This window comes from Dermacentor silvarum, chromosome 5, assembly GCF_013339745.2.
Source record: "Dermacentor silvarum isolate Dsil-2018 chromosome 5, BIME_Dsil_1.4, whole genome shotgun sequence".
NCBI lineage: Eukaryota > Metazoa > Arthropoda > Arachnida > Ixodida > Ixodidae > Dermacentor > Dermacentor silvarum.
In genome coordinates this window covers 154210632-154235788 of record NC_051158.1, presented here as the reverse complement: position 1 = coordinate 154235788, position 25157 = coordinate 154210632, and the positions used below count along the sequence as shown (strand labels likewise).

Here is a 25157-nt window from a genome sequence, read left to right as displayed (position 1 = left end):
AAAAAAAGCTTGAGGCGAAGATTTTTGCGGCGTTTGCTTAGAGGAGTCCATCCTAGATTTCTTTTTCATTCCGTTGCACTATCAAACCGATTGTACCGCCCCAGGACATACCTTGCAGCACTAGACTGTATGCATTCCAACGATTTAATTCGTACAGAATGGGATTGCACAGAATGGGATCTGTTCTAAAACAAAGCAGCTCTATTTAACGCATGCCAATTACAGAAATGAATTGAGAATACATTTGAGTCAGTTTTGAGAATATATTAAGCTAGCACAAACAGGGCACTTATCACTGGAAAACACCAGAATGGGTGGCGCTTGTTCTCTTGAGACCGAAATGATGCAATCGTGCTGCTGCATGAACTTTGGGAAATGTCACCCTGTTTTCAATGTGCTGCCCTTTTGGTTGCATCGCTCGCACGCATAATAGCCAGTGTGGCCAACAATACATTTGACGTAGCTCCTTGCAGGAGCATCGCAAACCATGGCTCCAATGCTCACCCGAACATGAGCACCTCCTATGCTTAACCCCTCAGAGGTTAGGTCGGAGACTTCTTGCACATATGGCTCTAGGTAATCCTGCAGACATAGCGTCTTCCCTGCACCACAGTACACACTGACAACAAATGGCGGTGATGCCTCCACATTTTTATGCGGCACAAAATGGACCAAAAGGCAAGCTGGCTACTTTTGTAAAGAGGGACTCCGTCAATGTTGCCTTGTAGCTTCAGTTCACTTGGAACTACTTGCCCCGGCTGCAACACTTGACGAATTCCTTCTGCAAGGCCAAAGTGCACAGATGAACCATTTTGCTCCACCTGAGCTTTGCGCTCAGTTTTCAAAACTGTTCTAGCATCTTTTGGAAGGTCAGAGATGCCTCTTCGCCGGCAGAAGTCGAGGACATCGTTAATGCATGCATGCATCATATTATGTTTGGAAGCAATTACAGCAAGCTCTTCACTTGCAGACAGTTGTTCGGAAAGTACATGAGAGAGCGTTAGACTACAAGTGATGGCTATTCCCTCATCTGGCCCAGTGAAGCTGTCTGAAGCGAGAAAGTCATCAGACTCATCACTTGAATCGCTACCTTGGGGACCTCCTTTGTCACTTGAGCTGCTATCAGTCGCTGAGCTCACATGAGGACGTACCCGCACTATCTGATTGGCATTCTACAAAAGGAGCTTCTTGTCTACAGACGTCGTCAACAAAGGCTTCACTTCTCGAACGCTCGTTCAACCGTTTGAACGGAGGCTCACCACCGTCATCCATGGAAATTGAACTTCACGATTGTCTGCTGGTTCCCGGCTTCGGAGGCGAAAGTCGCTCTACACGAGAACTGTCGGCAGAGGTGAAGCTTGCAGCTTCGTCGTTGGACAAGGAAGGCCAACAAGCTGCGCGAGTCCTAGCTCAGTCATTATCTTGTTGTATTCCTTTCTTACGACTCGACATTTCCTCCACTTGGAGGGCATGATGAGCGAGAGGGATGAGTCAGATGCCGAAACCGCAATGCTGTAGCCCGTGCCGAAAAACGCAAGACGACGGCGAGGCGAAAGCGTGGACAGCAGCAGTGCAGTGGGGCAGTCAGTAACAGCAAGGAGCAGCCGACCTGCCAACGCATGAGCCGAATTGAATCGAACCATGGAGGAAGAAAATTTTTTCCTGGAGGAAGAAAAATTTCTTCCTCCAGGAAAAATTGGAGGAAGAAAAATTTCTTCCTCCATGAAGGAAGCTTTTATTGCGATAGCAATTATATGGACACTTCAAGCAGATTTCTGCCGTCGTCGGCGTGAGGTTCCGTATAAAGTCCAAGGGCTATAAAATCTTGCAACCGGGCGCAAGGGGAACTGGCGACGCAATCTTCCACGCGAAAGTAGCAAAGCGGGAAGGAAGCGCGGAAGGGAGGGAGGGGGGGGGGAGGCGGCTTCTCCTCTGCCAACAAATGCGTTCGTGTAATCTGCGCTTGGTTCTTTATTATGTTTGCGCCGGTACGGGCTGCCGGTGTTTTCTCGCGCACCGTATCTTGCAAGCGACCTCCAAACGGCTCTGACCTTTGTATGCTGTGCATTCGGCCGCTCAGTTTTCCTTTGAAGCGATAAACCGCACGAACCTTCGCTCGCTCGCTGCGGCAGCTGCGCTTGCTGCCAGCGTTTTGACAGTGGTTGTCTGCGGTCATCGAGTGTGATTTATTCATGTGTGCTTGTGCGCGCTGACACCACGCTTGTTAATTCAGTTAGTAGTGAATGTGTCCAACTTTATGCAGCCGATAAAGCTACTATCCCTACTCCGAATAGCTCTTTGCTAATTCGCTATCGCCATCGATGCTTCGCCTTTCGGGCGAAACTGCGAAATTTTTTTTTCCGTTCTTCCATGAAGCGAACGGATTTTTTAAAGGCCCGTTCGATTCGCCTGCACCACTGTGAACCAGTTCGCGCACCGATTCACGAAAAGCGCGGCACACGAAACAAATGCCGAAGTGCTGACCCGGTGCAGGTGTGTGTTTTGTCCGACCAATGTGCACGGCTTGCGTTAAATAGGTCTTGAGCTGCTGGTGTAATCGGCTTCGGAGACGTTAATATACCCGCGCTTGCCTAGACACGGCAGATAGCCGTAAGCTGGGTTTTAACGGCGCTTGTGCATGTGTGCTGTGTCGTCTGCTGCGCTGCTGCTTCGCACCTGTACCACAGTCTATTAGAATATAAGGTATGTGTACATTCTAGGACACTGTACCTGCACGACTGCACAAAGTCGGCACCGACAGTAGAAAGGGCGCAGCAAAATCGCGAACCAGCCCTGCACCTTTCCCGTATATTTTGAAACGAACGGCGGATTTCTCATAGGGTGTTCAAAGGCGCCATTGCTGCACCGCTGAAACGAATGAGCTGTTAATACAGGTGAATAGAACGTGTCAAAGCTACGTTCGATTCACCTACACCACCTGCAAACCGTAGCGAAGCAGCCACTAGTACACTCTACAGCCACGGAAAGCCGGATTGCGGATCGAATTAATACAAACATTAGTATACATTTTTTTTCGTTTTTGTCATTCAATGATTCTGGTGCGACCCACGCGACTTGAACGCGCTTCCCGGTATGCTTGTTTTTATTGCGTATCATCCGCCGTAATTAATTAAATAATAATGTAATTTTGCACTGGCGATTCGAGAGATGAATCAAAAAAAAAGAAAAAAGAGAGCGTCGGTTCCTCGATTTCCTCTCTCTCCTTTCGTCCTGGAATTTGCGCCATCGCCATCGACGACAGCCTTGCCTTGTGCGCAACGTGGTAACCGAGGAGACTGAAGTCAACGTGTGCGTGAGTATGCATTTTTTAATACGAGAGTTTTCTTGTCGTGATTGTACCTTATGTGCATTCCCATCTTTGGGTCAACGTTGTGTGCGAGTATTTGCGTAGTTAATGGCGCGTGCCAAATATGCAGCGAGCGCACGTGTGGCTAGGCCGATCGGTCGCGTACTACGTGCGCTCGAGATGAGTTCAATCATGCGCGCATGTTATATACTCCGGAATGGCATTGACTAGACCGCTTTTTTTGATGCACAGAAAGAAGCTGGGCGTAGATTTCATGCACGACTTGCGCGATATAGCTACACTATAGGTCTTGAATGAGGTCTGTCGGGGATCTATGCGCGTGTTACCCGGCCACAAGCACTTCATCTCCTGCATCGTTTAGGGCAGCGGAGTCTACACGCAACCGTGCCGGCAAGGAAATAAATTAGCCGTTTTCGCAAGAAATTCCGACGTCACTGCTGCGGTGGTGCCAAACAAAGCCATGTGGATTCTGTGCGAACATTAAAGCACCTGAAAAATTATCTAAGAGACTTCTTTAGTGCTCGGCGTGGTCTAATGGCTCCCTGTTCGTCCAGTACGAGTGGTGCGTGTTAGTGCCACAATATGAGATCATGTAACACTTCGCTTCAGCCACGTGTTGTTCACAACTTAGCCTAAACTTTCACCGCCTTCCGCTAGCTTTGCTTTCCATGGGAGACGAGCTTAATTGTACCTCGTGCAAAAGGATACATGCTCTAATGAAACCGCCGATTTCGCATGCTTCCACAGAAAGCTCCAGCCTTATGCAGTGGATCGACCACATCAATCAAACGGCGCATGTAAATAGCGGAGCGCTTGTGGCACACGTGGATCTTTAGCGAAACCTCTAAAACAGATTCGGTGCATAGAAAAAAACTTCTCAATTGCAGCGTGCCCCGTACTAGACGCGGAGACTAGGCGCAGAATGGCTCATTATACGCGCGGCGATTCTGATGTCATGCCAGCTTCCTTAGGTAGAAATTATGAGATAATGTGCAGCAGTCAACACGCTTCTCGGCAAGTCATGAGGTGGTTTACGTCAGTAGTAATAGTTCTGCACCTAACTTTTGCACCAATTGCTTATTCGTGACAGTCGCGTTTCCACACAGACGATTTTTGTTCTTCGTGAGACTGAAATTTCATTACATATACAAAATTCATGGGTGTTAAGTTTCATTAAGTAGCTGGTCAGGGAGGTTTGCCGCATGTTGCCTGCTCCTGGAACATGTGGCAAACCTCCCTGACCAGCTGCTTTCTACAGCAGGCAGCGACACAAGTTTATGCTAGTGCTCTCGTTGCAGCAGGTCACATCCCCACAAGTGAAGGCAGATTCTCACTTTTTTTTTTCTAAAAGCACCTGGCAATTAACTGTGGTAAGTGTCATACTCAATGAAGGCGACCCCAAAATGTAATCGTTCTGCAAAATTTGAGCAAGAACAGTGCAGTGATGAGTGCAAAACCTTTTTTCGAACAGGTGCAGCGAAATTATTCAGCACGCTGTAGAAGTTTGACGTACATATCACGGCTAACCTTATGCTCAGCTGTCTTAACTGACTGTTGAACTTGTACCTTGATCTCGTATATACCAAGTAAATCAAAAGAGTAGTATTGTCATCTCATTCAAACAGTTTAAGTTCAAGATTATGAGTTTATGAGGGCGGTAACTGCAATGCATTGTTGCAGCCCTTTCACTGTCTCATGGCTGTATCAAGTGCTCATGTACCAATTACTGTACCACGCTTTCCTTTTGTTTTGACCTAATATTGTGTCGCATTAATACGGTTCTTTTTTCTCGTATTATTGCAACAGCTAACATTGGATAAGCTAACATTGTGTTGTACCTAATCCTTGTACCTGTGACCACTACCCTCTGTAACAAAAAAACCCTGATGGTATAGTGTCCCAGCTGTTATGTAACAAGCTTTAAAAATACACAGATAATTTTACACAAATAAAACGAAGTGCATGTTATTCAGAGTCCAGTTGAGAAATGGCCAGTAATTTATTAGCCCTTGGCACCTAATTAGTTATAGCTAACGCTTTTAATTTAGTCATCTATCTGTTAGGGTGCTGATCAGGAAGTTGTATGATATATTAGAGTGACATGCGTCTAGCAAGGTCCACATCATGTTTTTTTTTCTCGTGGAGAGAAGCCTGCAAGTATGAAAACTGCCATGCGTCAATGCACTCGTGTGCAAAAGGTTGCTGTGCCATCCAACAGTCTCAGCGGGGAAAGTTAACTGTCCTTTCTGGGGTTTTACGTGCCAAAACCAGTTCCGAGGAGCTGTTGGGGAGCTGTTGGTGCATTGTGTAAAGAATATTTATGTTATTGTCAATGACAGGGCCAGCTTGCCTACCCACTAAGACAGTTTCAGGGCCCTGCAATTCCATGCACATGATCTTTTTCAAATTTCATGGGGTGGGGGGGTTCATTACCGGAAAAAATAAGCACACAATGTTTTCCTCACTGGAAACGGTTTGTTTTGGTGTCACTTATGATGCTGATCTCCCAAATTAACATCTTGACAATTAGAACAAATAAAAAGTTGGCTCATTGCTTTGCTACTTGGATGACGTGCATCATGAATACTAGCACTTTTTCAACCAAACTCCAAAGAACATGCACTTTGTTTTGTTTGTGTAGACTTAACAGTAATTTACTGATGCAGAAGTACTTTTCTCTTTAGTGTCCCTTTAAGACCACGGTGGTCAGGACCAACACAGTTCGTTTGCCTCCCCCCCCCCTTTTTTTCTTTAAAGTTTGTGTATGATGCACTCTGGTATAGCTGTTGAAAATGTCGCAATTATTATTGACATGCACCATTGTTGCACATACAGGAAAGTAATCAAGCCTTCGCTGTTTATTATTATGCATAATTTTTCCCCGCCTAGCTTGCAATGCCTACATCTGTAAAATTAGCAATAGCTTGAATATTAACCGCACTCTTGCCATTTTATGGCTGATATCTTGCAGTTGTAAACCTGCCTTAGAAGGTTGCATAGTTTGTTAAACATCTAACTTTAAAAGCTGTGCATCAAGAGGCTTGCACCTTTTGGCCAGTTTGAATGTTGCCATCCCAAGTTATACCAAATGCAATCTGCGTTTCTGTATTGAAAGGGGTTTGTAATAATAAATGATTCATTGTTTATTGAGATTTGCAGGTGCTTGACTGTCTCCCATATGTCATAACATTGACTGTTGGTGGCGGTGGGTGCAACTGAATACTTGCAAAGAATATAAAAACAATGACAAACTAATTCTTTAGTGGCATTCTACAGTTCCTGAGTTATGTTAACTTGTACCACTGATACTTTGACGTCATCAAAGCTGTGCCAGCTTGTTCACAATGTCTGCGCAGTTTGCTTTGGGCATTCACAGAGGTCACAAATATCTTATTCGTGACATTTGTCCGTTGAATGTAGCCTGCACAGCTTAACAGGTTGCTTGTCGTTCTAGTGTCTATTATAATCTGTTTTGAATATTTTTACATTGTTCAAAGGCACTTATGACAAGGCAAAGAGGAGGGCCAAGAAGGCGGAATGCGAGTTGGCTGTGGACACCACGGAGCTGTCGGGTAATTGCTAGTGTTTTTTGTTTTTTATGCTCATGCTTATGTGAAAGGGGAAGGCAAACTTGGAGCATGGTTACATTTACAGAGCAGTCGCTCTGCCAACTGGGCTGACCAGGAAGCTAGAGGTGACAGCTTCAGGATAAAGTGGCAAGTCGAAGTGCATGCAAAAGTTTTTTTCTGGAAAAGCTGCCGGTTTGAGGGGTTGAGTCTTATAAAAGATGCGACTTATAGACCAGAAAATATGGTACTCCCCATTAGGACACAATAGAATGGTTCCACCTCTCCTTCTATTGCTGGAGGTACCCTTGAAAGTCTTTAAATACCTATGAATTTTTTTCACCGAGACCTGTACAAATCCTGATACTTTGCATTTACCAGAGTACTCTGAAACAACCAAATATGCCATAAATCTACCGCTTCTGCTGTGAAGTAAATATTTTTGTGTTTCAGCGATGCTGCTGCGGGTGCAGCTGAGGCATGAAGTACGGGTCGTGTCTGAGAGGCTGGATGAAACTGAGCCTCTTAACAAGACCCGTACAGTGTCTCAGCCTGCCTTGTCGACGGTGCCTCCAGTTCTTCCTCGGCTACCTGCCGACAATATTAAAGAATTAGAGGCAGCCGTGCGGGATGAGGCTGTGGCTGCCACCTTGGTTTGTACTGGCCTTTTATTTGTAATTATGAGGCTATGTAACATGTGGAAGTTCTGTGCTGTTTCATGAAACATGGTGTGGGTTCTATGTGAAGGAACTTTGGATCGCACACACTAAAGAGTTCATGGAAATAATTTGTTCCCTGCTGTATAGTTTCTAATGACATATTTGGACTGGACCTTAGTTTCTTTAACATGCATCTAAGCGTACACTAGTGTTCTTGCAATGAGACCTCATCGAAATGTGACCCTGACTGCCAGAATCAAATCTTTCACCTCGAGCTCAGCACCGCAACGCCATAGGCACTGAGCTGCCATAGTGGCTTGCTGAATCGGTGATTTCCAACAGCTCTCCGTAGAGATACATTCATGAAGCAGGAGTAAATCGTTAAGTTAATAAAAATCTATTGCTGATATAAAATGCAAACTGTGGCAGCTTTCTATAGAAGGACACAATGTAGAGCACTTGTGAATAAATTCTTTTTGTTAGACGAGTTGGCACATCGTGAATGATAAATAGCAGTGCAAACAAGTGGGACACAGTACAGGAAAAGGGGTGCAATGATGTTCTGTATATACTGTATTTACCTCATTTTAATCTACAGTTTTGTTTTCTAAATAATAGAGTTTGAAAATTGCATTGCAGTCGGATATGTAATGGAAACCACATTTGCAGCAAGTATAGTGTACCTGTTGTCGAATTGCCTGATTGCACTAACATTTTTTTTCTTGTGCTACAGGCCCATGAAACAAACTTCTAAACTATCCAGTTTCATGCAATGGTTCAAAGCATTTTCTAGAGCACTAGCAATTACTTTAACAATGTAAACCCACATACCCTGTGGCCCGTTACTTTTTATTCCACTACTCTGATTTTTCTGTGCTTTGTTTTATCTACCACTATTCTACATTATGTAAGAGAATTTATGCCCTTCATATTGATTAAGTGAAATACCCTATTTACTTATGTAATGGACACGCTCGCATAATGAACGCACCCCCAACTTTCGTCGTCAAAATTTCAAAATTTTTTTTCTCCCGCGAAATAAACACACCCTGAACTTGCTGCCGTGAAGTAGGAGAGACACAGTACGATGCGGCGTCCGATATGGCATTCAGTGGGTACGATTGTATCAGACGCTGAATTGTACGTGTGTCTCCTACTTTTATAGCGGTAGCATCATATGGACACTCCAGGTGCATTTTTGAAGTCGGCGCCAATGATCGCGGCTTTATCCCACGTTGGAGGGAAGAAAGCGGGTAGGAAACGCGCCGTATTTCGTCGTGTGCATGGCGCCGTTGGGAGGGGAGGGAGGCGGCACAGCAACTGCACATTGCATGGCCGGGCGTGCCCTATCTTGAAAACGATCTGCGTCGGAGGCTGAGTCTAGGTGCGACGGCAGCTTATACTTTTGAGCGTACTCCGTTATCGCCGCTCAGTTTGCGTTGAAGTGATACATGGCATGAAGGTCACTTCGCTCGCTGTTGCTGCAGCGCTTCCTCACACCAGTATTTCGACTGTGAGTGTCCGCGGTCATCGAGTGTGATTGGTTCATGTTTGCCTGTGCGCGCTGACACCATGCTGGTTAAATTACTTTGGAAGTTTATACGGGCGATAGAACTACTATCCTTAGTTTGTATAGCTCTCTGCGCATTTGCTATCGCAATCGATGGTTCGCCTTGCGGACGAAATTGCGGCTTTCTTTCAAACAAATCATTCAAAACAAATCATTCAAAATTTTACCCTGCATAATAAACGCACCCCCCCCCAACTTGCGCATATTTTCAAAGGAAAAAAGTGCGTTCATTATGCGAGTAAATACGGTATTGTAATGGGGGTGCCCCATTTTCCATGCCGTAATGACAAGGGTTGGGAAAGTTGGTCAAATTTCGAACAGCTCGAACCATTGCATTGAACATTTATGGTAAAAACAGATGCTGGCCATAGAGAGAACATGGCCCCCGTGAAGGGGAAATAGCATTGTTTAATGTTTTTTCACCTTGGTTGCCATTCGTTTTGTTTTTTGACAGGCTTGTTCCCACCCAGTTTAAACCCACAATGAATGTAATGCAGACCAAAATAGTGTTGTTGAAGGGGTTATATGTTCTGCCTTCCCCATGAAGACTTGTTCACTGACATAGTTGTTGGCCATATGCCTGTTGTAGCTAAATGAAATCAATAATAGTCAGTGAACAAGGCTTCTGTGTAGAAGCCAAAACATCCTTTCGACAAGCAAGTCGAAGCAAGTGTCAAACCTTCCGATGTCTTACGTGGTATGCCTTCTGTGCCATGATGTTATGAGAGGGAGAAAGCTAAACGAAACCTGGCTGTAGAAAAACTAGTATAAATGAGGTATTTAGTGCACTCTGGGGTTTGCTAGTATATTTCTGGGGTTTTAGAGTCCGGAAGCTTCACGTAAAGGGACAGACAACTGCTCGGAACATGAATTGAGAAAACCGCTTGTGCAAAAATGACCTATCCTACTGGTCAAAATAAGCCATGTTTTTCTCATTAAATGGGAATTTATATTTTTAATTCTTCCCCAAAAGTTGCGAAAAATGACCCTTGGCGCGCCACATGGCAAAAACATGAAGATGCATAAGTGGCTTGAAGAGGAGGGCAAACTGGAACAACTTGGTATTGATTCATGGCAAATAAGGAACAGCGCACTGAAAACGTAGACGAAGGGAGACTTGACACACCACAAGTGCTGACTTTCAACTGGAAAACTTATTGAATGAACGAGTTTATGAACACTTGAGCTGTGCATGCACTTGCAAGGCAGTGAACAATTCATGACATGCACTCGTGGTTAGATCAGGTGATACTAAACAAGAATGAATTAAAAAAAAACATCACACTGCTCGGCTGTCAACGATTTGCGGGGTCTAAAACGGAAATTTCTCTTTCTTGGAAGACTATTGTAGGCTGACTAATGCAACCTGGTCCAGCTTTCTGTATTCTATAGGTCTCGCAAATTTCATGAGTCAATTGGTCTGTGTGGCGAAAAAGCTTCTCGGTCTGAGAGAATTCTGCAGTGCACCCGAATTGCCAAAAGCGAGACGCAAACAGTGCATTTTGGTGCTCCCTGAGGCGCACGTTTACACACCGCCCTGATTGTCCCACGTACACTCGGCCACAGGTGAGGGGGCTGCTGTACATCATTGCAGTGGCGCAAGGCACACGCATATTAGTGTGCCTTACAGGGCAGACTTTTTTGCATTTGCACCTTTCTCCACACATTTTGTAACTGCTGTGCAGATGCTACCCACTTTCTGGCTGAAAAAAAAATCTATGCCATGCCACGATCCCCCCCCCCTCTTTTTTTTTGTTTCAACCTGTGCGAACGCTATTGTCCATAGCATGCTTCAATTCTTGCACGAACTTTCCACAAGACAGCATGCTATTGGCGTCTTAAGGAAAGCTTGTGCGAAGAGTAAAGTTTGGAGAGTAAAAATGCGGCACCAAGAAGCAAGCCGTTAGCCATACATCCACTAGCGTTCGCACAGGTTGAAGGGGGGGGGGGGATCGTGGCATGGCATAGATTTGTTTTCTTTTCAGCCAGAAAGAAAGTAGGTAGCGTCTGCCCTGTAAGGCACACTAACATGTGTTTGCCTTGCGCCACTGCAATCGTGTACAGGATCCCCCTCACCTGTGGCCGAGTGTACGTGGGACAATCGGGGCAGTGTGTAAACATGGGCCTCAGGTAGCACCAAAATGCACTGTTTGCTCCTTGCATTTCGCAATGCATTGCCATGACTGAGAGTGCACTGCAGAATTCTGTCGGACCCAGATTCTTTTTCGCCTCACAGACCAATTGACGCATGAAATTTGCGAGGCCTATAGAATACAGAAAGCAGGACCAGGTTGCATTAGTCAGCCTGCAATAGTCTTCTTAGAAGAAATTTCCTTTTTAGACCACGCAAATCGTTGACAGCGGAGCAGCGCGATGGTTTTTATTTTTGTTAATTCATTATTGTTTATTATCACCTGATCTAACCACGAGTGAATGTCATAACTTGTTCACTGCCTTCCAGGTGTATGTGCAGTTCAACTGTTCATGAACTCGTTCATTCAATAAACTTACCAGTTGAAAGTCTGCACTTGGGGTGTGTCTACGTCTCCCTACGCTTTCAGGACACTGTTCCTTATTTACCATGAATAAGAGGCCTATCACATGGCTTTCTATTATTGTATGGGTTTCATGTTATTCTTATTAGTATTGAAATGCAGTCCACATTTTCTGTTATTTTTTTTACCTTACAATATGCTGATAAGCCTTCGTTTGTAGTGAAAGTGGCACTGCCTTTGTTTTTGATGAGTTGGCTTGGTAAGTCTATCGACAGAATAAGCCAGGCAGCCATGATGTAGGTGTGTATTTGGGGGAAAAAAGCTGTACAAATGTAAGAAGGTCTGTACGACAATGCAAACTTATTGTACCAGCTTTATATCTTCAAAAGTGGTTGAAAAGGCCAAAATGTAGGCAGTTAACTGCAGTTGCACTCACTCCTGTGAAGCAGAATGATAGGCTGCTTTCACAATATGCGTAGCTGCAGGTGCAAACATTGCTGAGGGTTAACTTTTGGTTACCACAAAACTACGTCTTTAAAAACTGGTTGTCAGTCGCTTTAACGCAAAATGTGAAGGTCTGAAAATATCATGTCGGTATGCCTTTAAGCTGTTTTGTGCCACACGTATGTAGATCTGGCTTTCCTGCACTCTAATGTCACATCCCCTAATTATGCATTGGGAATTTGCATGGGAGTAGAGTTGGTGCGCTTACAAGTGATAGTGAAAGCTTGGAGAGGTAGTTACTATGAAACATAGTTACTGTGCTAAGGGTTATGTAACACAAACATGAAATGCACAGAACAGACAAGACCTGATGCACTTCGTGTTTGTGTTTATTCCAGTAACGCTAAGGTGTTGTAGAGCACATTTACAATTAAAGGGCATTGCGTCATAAAGCTCTTCCAGCAAAAATGTTTTGCTTTGCACTCAGCTAAAAATTCACTTCACTTGGCAATAGATTATATTCTGGTAGTATTGGGTAGATTTTTCAACTTGAAAACATTGCCGCATACAATGCTCATTTCCACATCTCTGGCAATTTTTGTCTTTTGCAGCGCAAGCACCTCCTGCAAATAGGAGGGAAGTCACTGCGCGAGGTGGCATCGTATGCCATGAAGGCTGTAATGGTGCACCCCGTCCAAGTGCTTTACAGCCTTCATAGCAGGAAGGGGAAGAGGGCATTCATCAATTTGAAGTTATGCCGGATAGTCACAGGTAAAGCTTCCTCAGTCATCCTTTTGCATTGTTGAAGTATTGTGTGTACAGCCGAACTCCTCTACAGCGAAATGGCTTGCATAACAAGAGGTTGTCCTTGCCAAAATCGTGTCTTTCATATAAATTGTCAACTTCTACAACGAAGAAATTTGGGCGTCCCTCTTGGCTGATTTCATTTTTTACAATGAACGCCACATACTCAGTCACCACTGCCCTTGCAGAAATTGCGAAAGTGTGTTCTGCACTAGCACCAATGGCAGCTTAGGTGAATTGCTTGACGAGCATGCCAATGAATTGCATCACACCAGGCAGCTTACACGTTTAGCATCAGCGGGTGAGACAGTTGAATATGTATCGGTTAGTAAAGACATGGTGTGATCATCACTGATGACGTTAACGCTATGTTAGGGTGAAAAAACAAGAATGTCAACGAAGGCAACAGGGATGAAAATCCTGTAAATGGATCAAGAATTTTCATGGCTGGGAAGGGGATAGCATTTAATTATCCGCAGCATTACTTTTCCGTATCCTGCATTTCGCCGCTGAGCATGCTGTGAACCTCGGATTCAATAAGGTTGGCTGCGGTTGCAAATTCTGTCAGATAAACTGTGTGCTAAAGACTTAGCAACTTATTTCACTAAGTCTCTTGAAGGTTTTCTTTTGTTGAATGTGTTTGCCTGCTCTATTGTGGGTGATCTTTACGGTGCATGCCGTATGTACTAATTGTGGTCTTTGCATGTTTGTGTGCAGATGTCATCTGTGCGAAAGGGGGGGGGGGCGACCTGACACAAGCACAGGACTTCATTAAGTGGTTGCCAGGGTCTGTGGACAGTGGTGGTGGCAGGAAGAGGCGTTTCACAGCAACGTTTGCAGCAGAGCAGCCCGATGATCCCTCCCTTCAGGGCAGGAATCATTGCCTGCCCACTGCTGCCCTCCCCCTGCCCCACCCTTGCCCTCAGGTCCCTGGCAAGTCCACCGTCGGCCCCTCCTGTCCGGCTGCTGCTGCCCCTGCTCCTTCCCCTGCTGCCGCCCCTGCCCCTCCTCCTGCTGCTGCCCCTGGAGCTGAGCACCCCTACTGATGCCTGCATCAGTTCAAGAATTGTATTGTAAATAGTAAAATAGTACTGTAAATAGTATACTAAATAAATTATATTTTCGTTTACGCTTTGCGTGTGTCTGCAGGAAGTTTCCTTCCCGCACTTATTTCCATCACATTTTCTTCGCTACTAATTGTATAGGCAGTAAGCTAGCATACAAGCAACAGAATGGCTAAGTACAGGCTATGCTTGAAACACACTGGATGCAAAATGGCTGAGCACCGGATTTTCTTGAAACGCATTGGCTACAAAATGGCTAAGCACTGGGTATTCTTGAAACACGTTGGATACAGAATGGCTGAGCACTGGGTATTCTTGAAACACGTTGGATACAGAATGGCTGAGCACTGGGTATTCTTGGAACACATTGGATTCAGAATGGCTGAGCACTGGATGTTCTTGAAACATGTTGGATACAGAATGGCTGAGCACTGGACGTTCTTGAAAGACTGGATACAGGATGGCTTTGCACTGGCTCTATGCTTGAACTACATTGGATTCTACAATGGCAAACTGTACGGCCAATCTTGGCTCGAACAGTGGGTGAACCTTGGATCGGGTTGCACTTTGCCATGATGCCAGGATTGGGCCAAAGTTCGTACCAATTTCTGCGAGCATTGGACCATGCTTGGCCCAGTGCTGTCGTGCTGCCTGGGTGACGTCGCGTGAAAGGTATCAGTTAGACAGTGTTTGCGCCAGAAAGAGCGTAGGCGCCACGGTGCCTACGAGACAAAGATCGTTTAATGACTTCACATCTTGGAAGGTAAGCAAGTCTCGCGCTTGCACGCATTCTTGTTGCTTGTACAGGGCGTTTCAGTTATCTTGGGCCAACCTTTAAAACTATGCAGATGTTACGTAGCTTGACAGAACCAAGGTAATGTTGTTTAGCATCGCTTGGGGATACTCAGGTTATTTTTCCTGCATTCCGCATACTTAGATAATTAGTCTTAATTAATGAACTTCTCAATTATTATAATTAGACCAAAAGCGTCAATGAGAAAGTTGTAGAGCGACATGAGGAACTCCCGATGCAGCTTTCTTTTGCTCGATAAGTGCTACATGAAAGTGTTTTTCCGAGTGTGAAAGATGCCCGCGAATACCCGCAAAGCGGCTCGAGCGGCCAGTCGTAGGGCAATTTTCCATGCATTCGCGGGCTTCTTTCACGCTCGAAACAACAACAAAAAAAATTCGGGCACATAGCAAAAACACGCTCGGGCAGATAGAAAAAGAGCAGTGTGTTTAAAATAATTAGTTTAAGGCTTCAGTGTTTCTCTGATGTTTTGTTTATGAACTATCCTTTTGACTTCTGCACGTTTCTTAGCTGTGTGCATGCTTGTCAAACTGTTCTTTCCTACATGAAATTTATTGCATAAGTGAAAACGTTTGGCCTTTTGTTTTGGTTTTCAGGTGTCTTGTGAGCTCTCATCCAAGCACCCCATTTCCACAGGTCTGCTGTGAGCCGATGTGGCATATGGAAGTAATATGCAGATAGTCCAATAAACTACTTGTAGTTTCAGAGAAACCTTATATGCATGTCAATCCCGTTGAGGTCATACTATAGCCGTGCATGGAGTGCAGTGGCTTGAAGGAAGGCTATAGTCGCTTCGATGACCACAGCTGCGCTGTTGGCGTCAGGCCAAGGACCTAAGAGAATCTCGTCAGACATTGGTCTTTTAGTCACTCGCTGAATAGTAGAAATGAGGCTCTGCCGTTCTCGCGCGTACGCTAGGCATGAGAAAAATAAGTGCTCAAGTGTTTCTGGCACTGGGCAGTGATCGCAGTCGGGACCAGTGTCACTGCAGCCGACGATATGTGCATAACGCCTCGTGAGTGCAACACCAAGACGAATCCAGTGTAGCAGACTTGTTATGCTCCTCTTCAGTTTATGAGACATGCGGAACTTCATTTCTGGGTCCCATTTGTGCAGTCTCTTGTGTCGTCGATCAGGATTGGTCCAGTTCTCAAGTGTACCTCCTGATCTTATCGTCATCATTCATCGCTCTTTATATCACCTCCCCACTTCCCCAGTTTAGAGTAGCAGGCCAGAGCAAACTAACGCTCAAGCCGACCTCTCTGCCTTTCCTCAAATAAACCTCTCTCTCTCTCTCTCAGAGAAACCTTTGCAAGGTATAGCCAAAACTTTCTTTTAAAAGTGCAAGCACTTATCCAACGTGACATCTTTCCATCCAAGCATTACACTTTATATTTGCGACAAAAACATATCTAGAACAGCGACATTGAATTAGGGAAGGTACAAGTTGTACTGCAAGTGTTATACTAAAATTACTATTATAGAACTATTTTGCGTGAATTTCTGTGCCCTAGCAGAGCTCCAATCAGTATGCTTATGTAAACCATATAAGAAAAACCAATGCATAACTTTAAAACTCACAAAATGTGCACAAATATAAAATGGGAACCGAGAACTCATCTATGCATGTCTACAGGAAATGCAGGATACAGGATCTTATCAATAGGGCCACATGAAGAGTGCATGAAGGTGGGACTCATGAAGGAAACGTAAAAGCAGTGGCCAAATTTTAGCATCTAGGATACATAAAGGACGGTAATATAAAGGATACACAAAGGAAGGACACATGAAGGAAATATAAAAGCAGTGGCCAAATATCAACATCTAGGTTACATAAAGAACGGTAAATTTAAGGATAAATAAAGGACGGACACGTGAAGGAAACATAAAAGCAGTGGCCAAATTTCAACACGTAGGAAACATAAAGGATATTTCACCGTGTGACTCCTAGTAACACACAGTAATCATAAAGGACATAACGATTTTCATGAGGGATCAGCGTGGACTGTGCCGAGGGTCCTTCACCATGGCCCTCGGGCTCAATAAATGTCTGCCATTACTGTGACATCACAAAGGAAAGGAAATTTAGAGCAGGTGCGAGAGCATCGTTTAAAAAAAAGCAGACACAATGATTGTAAATGTCTGTAGCTGCGTTGCCTAAGTATTTGCAGCTGTGCGCTATGGGGCGTCGCACATAACAAATGCCGGGCGTGTGCGATCTTGAAACTAACAACGTAGCAGATGGGATTCAAGCAGTACATTGCTTCGCGCGCTCGAGCACAAGCGTTCTCCCATCTCGCCGCTCCTCGCAGCTGTAAGATGCTGACATTCCGTGCAGTGGACACGCGCTCAATATGTTTTCAGAAAATCGGAAGGGTGTATGTTCTGCTCACAATGAAGGCCATGGAAGTGAAAGGAAGTAGATTTCAGTTCGCCTGGTAGGCAAACAAGGGTGAAAGAAATCCGCCATGTGGCGTCAAATGAACTTTGAAGTCTTGGTTAAAACGGGGTAAATGAAAACGGTGGTAAGGGAAATTCTTAGTTGTCGGTGTATTATAAAAACGTTCACGCCAAGCATTTCAGGATGACCACTGACGTTAATGAAATTAGCAGTGAATCTACGTAACAGCACATAGTATTGCTACCGCCGAAACGAGTGATGTTTATAAAGCAGGGCTTCTTTCTAACGCTTCTTTACGGACACGTTGTGTCACCTAGTGGCGTCGCCGCTACGTCCGCCTCAATTTGTGTCGCATGGTCAGTCCTATACAACACAACCGTAGTTCTCCTCCCAGCCACTAATGTCAAGTAGTAATATTACATTCCTATACATTGTTTTCTCTCAGTCGACCAAAAAAGAAGACTTCGCAGTTCTATTGATTTTGCGCTACTTCCGATCATGCATCATTGAAAAAAAGTTGATAGTTCATACAGACCACCACACACTGACTTCTATTCTGAACCTATCAGAGCTTGGATGCACGCTATCCCCGTTGGGCAAACAAATTTCAGTAGTTAGACTTTTAAGTACTTCACTGTACGGGCAGCGACTTGACAGATGTAGATACCTTGACTCGTTCGAGAATGTAAATATAAAAAATTATAAATTTTTCAAAATTTTGCGAAGGATCTAACGACCCTCAGTTTGAGAATGGCAAGTTGATGGAGCAAGAAACAATCATACTGAAAGTATTCCACCTGTTTCATAACGCGGCTCACTTCGGAGAGAATTAGCGCACTTGCAATAAGGTTTTGCAGATATTCACTTGGGAGAACATGACAGAATATGTAAATGATTATGTGAACGCCAGTCATTCGCGTCAGATAAACAAGGCGAAGCATCTTCCATGACCGAATGAGCTAGGTCTGTGGAAACACACGGTTAGACGCTCCGAATTGGTGAGCGTAGATTTTATGAATGGAAGAAGAAAAGCCTTGGAGAGCCCGAGATTTAATTATTTCAATTGGCGATTGACCATGCGCAAGTATAGTGGCAGCGCACAATGCAAGGGAGGAATATACCAGTATTCTTGGCCTCCTGAACAGAAAAGCTCCAACTAAGCTTAATGTTATATCCACAAATAACCTGCATTTATAGGCCAAGTAGTCTCAGCAGCGGGCTGACAACTATTACATTGTGCTGCATTGTTGTGCTCTATGCCACTTGGAGAAAGACGTAAATGTTGAAGGGTTTATTCAGGCAATTAAACAATTGAGGTCAATGTACTCGACCTAAGAAAGTGACAGGAAGTCCTGCCTTAAATTAGCGGTAGACCATCTTAATGGGACGCATAAAATTAGCCATGGGGAAGCCATAAGTTGCGCCCTTTTTGAAGTACCGAAACTTAAGGGATGGCTCGATGACCAATTATGTGAAATAGGAAGTATAGGCCATAAAACACCATGAGTATTAGTGTACGGTACTTGCCGACGTTCGAAGGGTAGATACGATTAAGGCAGAACGAAGCAATTGACAAGTCTGCGAAAACTATTTCACTACAGTGATGTTTAGTGGAATAAGGCTTATCATCATGCAATAACAATTTGTAGCAGTACAACAAAAACAAGAAAGATCCACCATGATCTTACAGTTAGCAGGTCTTCAAAAGTCGCATTGCAGTCTCCGCCATGAACAAGAAGAATCAAAAACACGAAAGTAAACTTGCGCGACCGATGTGGTGGAAGAACACCCATTGGGCTGCTTCCTGTAGTCGTATATGTCTGATTTTGGGTTGAGAATATTTTCAGCAGCATACGCTCTTGCCTTTTATAAAATATACCGTTACAAGGAATGGTGCGGAAAGTACAGCAACCAATTGTTAAATTGAACATGGCAGCAGTTAAATATGCAATTTATCAACAAGTGTCGACCATTACGACAGTTGTCACCTCTCTTGAACAATGAGAACGAATGCTATTTTATTGTGGCAGTATAGACATTTAAACGTCTACTTTTTTATTCGAACGTTTTAGTAGGCGAAAATTTGCAATACCTTTTCTATACGCCTGGCAAAACAACAAGAATTCCGAGCTTTGCTGGATGGATTCATTAAAGGTAGCACTACTTTAAAAAGTATGCTGGCGAAAACAAAACTCAATCTACCCATTTTTGCGCTCCATCCACTGTTTGAATTTTTGCAATAATAACCAATTATACTTCGAAGCGCGCATAAGTGCGACGTTTGTGGTTGTATGTGCTGCCGTTAGTGATTGTTAGTCCCCTGTGTTTGTTCTCGCCAAACCTCTGGGAAATAGAGTTTACAGCTTGGTGAGGTTGCCTTCCATGTCTGTTTGTGTAATGGTTTGTTTGTTAGTGTGTGTAGGTGCCTGTGTGAAGGTAGGGCACATTTTTATGAGCTTTGATTGGTCCACTTATTGCGAAAAATCTACCTTCAGCCGATGCTTCGACAAGGTGACAGCATTTTCTTAGCAGCATTTTTATGCGCGCATAGTTCACTCTCCTCCGCCCTGAATGAGGCTAAGACAGGGTATAAGCCGGTGCGCAGTGTCGGGTATGGTAAACGCCTTGCCTCATTGTTATCTTAGTAAGTTGAAAGCCATCCTTATGTCTTTTGAGAAGAACATTCTGTGGAAGCTGCGGCGTATTCTTCGACCTAGGGCCGCCGGAGCTCGGCTAAGAATGTCTGGCAACAATATGCGGTCGCACTTGTTTTTCGCACCACACTTAACGTGCTCGCACTACTCTTTCAGGGCCAGTATTTACCTGCACTCATTGGCGCCCCGTCAACCACTCAAGCGGCCTTCCCGCATAGGTGGACGTCATCGCAAGTTCACCTGACCTCTATGTTTCCTTGAAGATAAGGATCAGGATAAACTTCCGATTGGATAGATCATCCGATTAGAAGTTTCCGATTTATCCGTTGTATGTTTCCGATCTATCATGCTCAACTAGTAAGCAGCACAGCGTGTTTCCCTAGGTCACCCAAGTAGTCCATATTCTGCGAAAACCATTATACGATGGTCGCTGCCGGTACAAAGTCATCATATAAAGCTTAACCATCCTAATAAGCGGCGAGAGGGCCCCGTGTCGATGTGGACGCCACCACGCCACCACCTAAATGCGCAATTTAACGCAAGAGCTTTGTGGTGCACACCTTATTAGCTCCGGATCCGTGAACTCCGCGAGCTGAGTGGCTGCTCGAAGACAACCTTTCTCAAGTAGTACAATGTCCCACTAATAGTTTTAAGTGGTATTTCACATGGTTTTCAGGGTGTTGCTTCATTCGTAGCACGTCTTAATACTTACATAAAAAAATCGGCTTTTTCCCCAACACGACTTGAAGGCGAATGCCTGAGAGCCGATGCATTAAAGCGGACACATGACGCACACATCCCCTTAATTCGCTTAGTCTACTTCGCTTAGTCATCCATCCTAATTCCTAAGGTCGAGCGTGCGACTCTCATCCAAGTGGTGTGTTTGAGTGCGTTATATAACACCATTCTTATTAATTGTGTCTTAAACAACTTCGCTTCATTAACACCAAAATTCGTGGGTTCGCCTCCCACCTCTGCTCGTGGGTGTAACTCCCACCAAAGGTCGAGTGTTCGTAGCATTTTTGTACCTTTCGGGTCGTCGACAAGTTTTCGCTCAAGATTGACTGACTCATGAGACATATAGGGCTTTCGCCTTAAGATGTTATTGCTCTGGCGCGTGGGAGGGAGATAACTATTTTTTCACATCTAATGTAGATGTCTGCGAGTCCCGCTCCTCAGCCAAATTGTCAAGCGCTGTTTTAATGCATTTGCCATTTTTTGACTCTTCACCCACTTTGTGGCATGTCTGTTTGTATGTTCGTGTGTCCATTTGTGTTCGGCTAATCTCTTTCAAACCAACCTTGTTCACTAGGCAGCCTATTGTCTAATGCACAGCACCAGGCTGCTGTGCTGAAGGAACCGGATTCAAAAGCAGCCGTCGGACGAACTTCGGTCAATGGGTATGTGCTGCTCTACAATGTACTTACTTCGCGTCAACTTAGGTCACCGGGAATTTGCCAGTTTTCAGTGACAAAAAAGTGGTAGCACATGCATCCTTTGAAGATGATTGATATTGTTATTGAATGAGCAATCTGTCTCATAATGACCATGTACTTGGCTATATGCAATAATGTTTATTATGCGTGAGCTTCCTAAAAGTACTTCAAGCACTTTCCTGGCGCTATGCCTGTATGTATGTGGCCATTTAACCGCCTACTTGGGTAACTGAGTAATCATTAGTCCAATTGGTAGCGCGTCGGGCTGCTGTGCTAAGGCCACAGGATTTGAAACAAACCCACGCACTAACTTGGGTCCCTATATGCGTGGAAAAATGTACATACGTCTCGCTCTTCAAAAACCTGTTTCACGCGGACATGGATCACTGTAGATGAGGGACTGGGCAGGTACCGCAGTTCGAGGAAACTGATGGACGCCTACTTTGAGTAATTAGTATGTTTCACTCTGTGTGTGCTGGTCTCCAATGAGAACATCTCTGATGCCAACTTGTGTCACTGAGAACGGGCCAGTAGGTTTGTGCTGGTCTTGAATGAACGTTCGCAGGCACCGGCGAGCCACGCGCGCACTTCTCGGCAGTGCCACTAGAGGATGCAGCGCTTCCAGGTTTGAAGCGCGATAGAGGTGTCCGGTTGCCGCATAACGCGTTTCTTGGCGTTCACACACACCGGTGCACCATGCAATTCGGATGCAACGCGCAGCCTTCACAGTGGCGGCGCTATAAGGCGCAGAGTGTTCTTAGGTACGCGCGAAAGAGGATTCCCGCTGCAGTAAATGCCTCATGCACAACTCCTTTCGGCGGTGGCAATGCGCTGCGTCGCTATATTGATTGAATGCTAACGCATTACCGTGGACAGTCATCGTGAGAAAAGTTCTGCGGCAACATTAATGATTAAGATAATGCAAGTAACCCGACACAGTTCTGATAAGTGCAGGTGCAGAGTGTTTTAATGTGGTTAACCATCTTTGAGAACTTCACCCAGATTGTGGTATGTCTGTCGGTTTGTCCACGCCTAACCGTTTTCCTTTCCACTTGGTACAATCTGTAGTCCGCGCTCTAATGTGTAGAGTGTAAGGCTGCTGTTCTGAATGGCCCGCGTAGAAAACCAGTTGTTATACGAACTTGGGTCACTGGATATGTAACACTACTGCGTGCGTTGCTTCAATTATCATTTCTGCCGCCAACTTCAGTCCCTCCGTATGTACCACTGGGTATGTACCACTCAACAATAACTCCCTTGACGACAACATGGCCCCTGGGTATGCGCCATTGTATGTTACTCTTTTCAATGAACACATTTGAGACCAACTTGGGTCACTTCTGCTACGATCCCAGTGTTTGCTCTTTTTCATGGAAACATTTGATTTGTCAGTTACTCAGCTTATATAATTTTCGTTTTTCTTGTTGGACCACTTGTAGATCGCAATGACTATTCACACAAAATTTTGAATCCTTCACAATAATGTGGTTTCCTGTCTCTGATAGCCTCCGAGTTGGTTCCAAATGGTACACACTATATATTATTCAGAATATTAATTATTTATTATTACGTTCATGTGAATGGGAAAACCTGACATTGTACTGCAATATATACCATGAAGTTACTGCTACAAGATGCATGGAATACATTTATAGACTTTAGCAGCAGCTTTTCTGAATAATTTCCGAAAAGCATCGCGGATATCCCACAGAAACTTTTTTTTTTCATATGGCGTGCACATTAAAACGCGATAGCATTCAAAGATCCCTGACTGCTTCTCACGCATCCCGACAACTGCAGCTTAAGCAACCGTAATGGTTACCGGGAAACACTGGTGGTGAACGCTATGCACGAAGGCGAGCTTTCTGGTAGAAATGCGGCCTTTCGCGCAGGGTGATCCCAGAGATATTGCACAGCCGCACAGAAAATTTGCATATTTTTCAGGTTTCTGTTTGTGTTTTGTACTTTTATTATTTCAGTCTGAGAATATTTAACATAAAAGGCATGCGCTGTGGCAGCGCATGCCAAAGGCATGCCAAGGCATGCTGTGGCATCCCAACATTTTGGTTTCTCGATGATCCATAGACGTCTGCTTATGCGCTTTATTCCCTTGTTCTACCACTTACGTGGTTCGCTCTTTCCAATCCAACACTTTTTTTAATTTCCGTGTGTGTCTTATTTCCTGCTGCATAACGTCTACCAGTACCTTATATTCCCAGGCTGCTGTAGGAAAAGCCCAAATTTTCTTCTCTGTGTTTTTGCGAGCTATGTTATTTGCTCTTCATTCATGTTTAGAAATTCTGCTGCCATTGGTTTGGTTTTGCGTTAGTAGCTGTATTATATTCTAAAGTTAAATGTTTATCATCTCTGTACAGGCTATCTTGGCAATTTTATTCAATCATCATTTGGTCTGGTCATTCGTAGACCGTTTCAGAGACTAAGGCGTAGTGGCTCACGACTGTCTGTTTCCGGATTGTCATGTTACCGGGCCGTGACACTTACACCCTTCTGAACTACTATAAGGTTCTGTTCATCACACAGGTATAGCACTAGAGAACCGTTTTAATCACTATATCCGTTGAAATCCCCCATGTGCGCACTCATATATCCTGCCAATACCACCTGGACCTATTTCTTTAACTCATTACTATGGCTTATAATGCAATGAATAAATCTTTTATTTGCAGGGTGCGCAATTTCAGCACTGGTTTGATAATGCTCGTTGGAGACACTGTCTTCGGCCTGATCACCCTCGCTGATTACTTTACATGGATCATATATTCCGTTGCTAAATCCTTTACAAGTCTCGAGCAATTTTTTTTCTCTCTAATACGACAGTTAGTACTATTCAGCGACAAGGGAAAACATTTATGAACTGTGAGGAAGAAGATCGGCACGCTGAACAGCCCCGTTGCGATCGCGTGGCTCGTAAACAGTTCGCCCTCTGGCTACGCCCTACCTGTTGGTGCTGCGTTTCTCGGTGCTGCCCTACGACCTAAATAAACCTCCTTTACAATTGGTGGAAGTGCTGGGTACAACCGGAAATCTGGAACTTCGCAACCGGGCACTACAGCCTGTCTTCATTATGCCGGAAGAAGGACCGCCACAACCACAAGCCGCTGCCTCGGTGCCTACATTGGTCTGCCCTGGCCCGTTACGTCAACGCGACACACCCATCTTCAGTGGTACAGATGATCATGACATAGAAGACTGGCCCCTGAATACGACCGGGTGAGCACCCACAACCACTGGGACGACACCCAAAAGCGGAATTACGTGTCGTTTTACTTGAGCGGTGTCGCCAGGGTGTGGCACCGAAACCACGAACGTGATCTCACGATGTGGGCGGCCTTCAAAGCTAGCGTAACGGAGGTATTCGGGCGCCCCGCCGTTCGCAAGCTTCGTGCCGAGCAACGTTTGCGTGGTCGTGCACAACAAAGCGGGGAGACATATACCAATTACATAGATGTTGTGGACCCCTGTTACCGCGTTGACGCCACAGTGGCTGATGCCGAGAAGATCAGGCACATCTTAAAGGGCATTGAAGACGACGCCTTCCAGATGCTGCAGGCGAAAACCCCGAAAACAGAGTCAGAATTCGTCAGTATGTGCCAAAGCTTCGATGAGCTACGCAAACAACGCGTAGCCACCCGCCAATCTCTTCCACAGGCCACTTCAATGTCGAGCTTGGCTGTTGCCCCGGATGACACTTCACTGTTAGCACAGATCAAGGAGTTCGTCCATGAAGAAGTTGCCCGTCAGCTTTCGCTGATGCCGCTTACACACGGCCCGTCGAGTTCTCCATTGGCGCCCGCTCTGCTATATGTCATCAAGGAGCAGGTAGCCGACCACGTCCCGCGCCGCGAACTCGAAGCAGCGTTTCCTGTCTCGCCTCAACAGACGTGTTTGACCAATACTGCTGAGA

The 25157-nt window shown here is 44.9% G+C and overlaps 1 protein-coding gene and 1 long non-coding RNA gene across 5 annotated transcripts in view; one reads left to right on the top strand and one right to left on the bottom strand.

Moving 5' to 3' along the window:
* LOC125946073 (uncharacterized) overlaps positions 1-12987 on the top strand; it is a 17119-nt gene extending 4132 nt beyond the window's left edge. Inside the window, exons 1-4 of one of the 3 annotated variants that reach the window (XR_007467384.1) lie at positions 3218-3313; positions 6826-6900; positions 7348-7547; positions 12674-12987. This is a non-coding gene — a long non-coding RNA (uncharacterized LOC125946073). Of the gene's footprint in view, positions 1-3217; positions 3314-6825; positions 6901-7347; positions 7548-12673 lie in introns of those variants that run through there. The other 2 variants (XR_007467385.1, XR_007467386.1) reach the window with 2 other exon arrangements.
* Positions 1-18973, bottom strand: part of LOC119453808 (uncharacterized) — a 117416-nt gene extending 98443 nt beyond the window's left edge. For both annotated transcript variants that reach the window (XM_049668534.1, XM_049668535.1), the window contains exon 1: positions 18831-18973. In XM_049668534.1, the coding sequence (XP_049524491.1) occupies positions 18831-18935 (105 nt within the window). In that variant the 5' untranslated portion in view covers positions 18936-18973. The remainder of the gene's footprint in view (positions 1-18830) is intronic.
* Positions 18974-25157: the final 6184 nt, after the last annotated feature.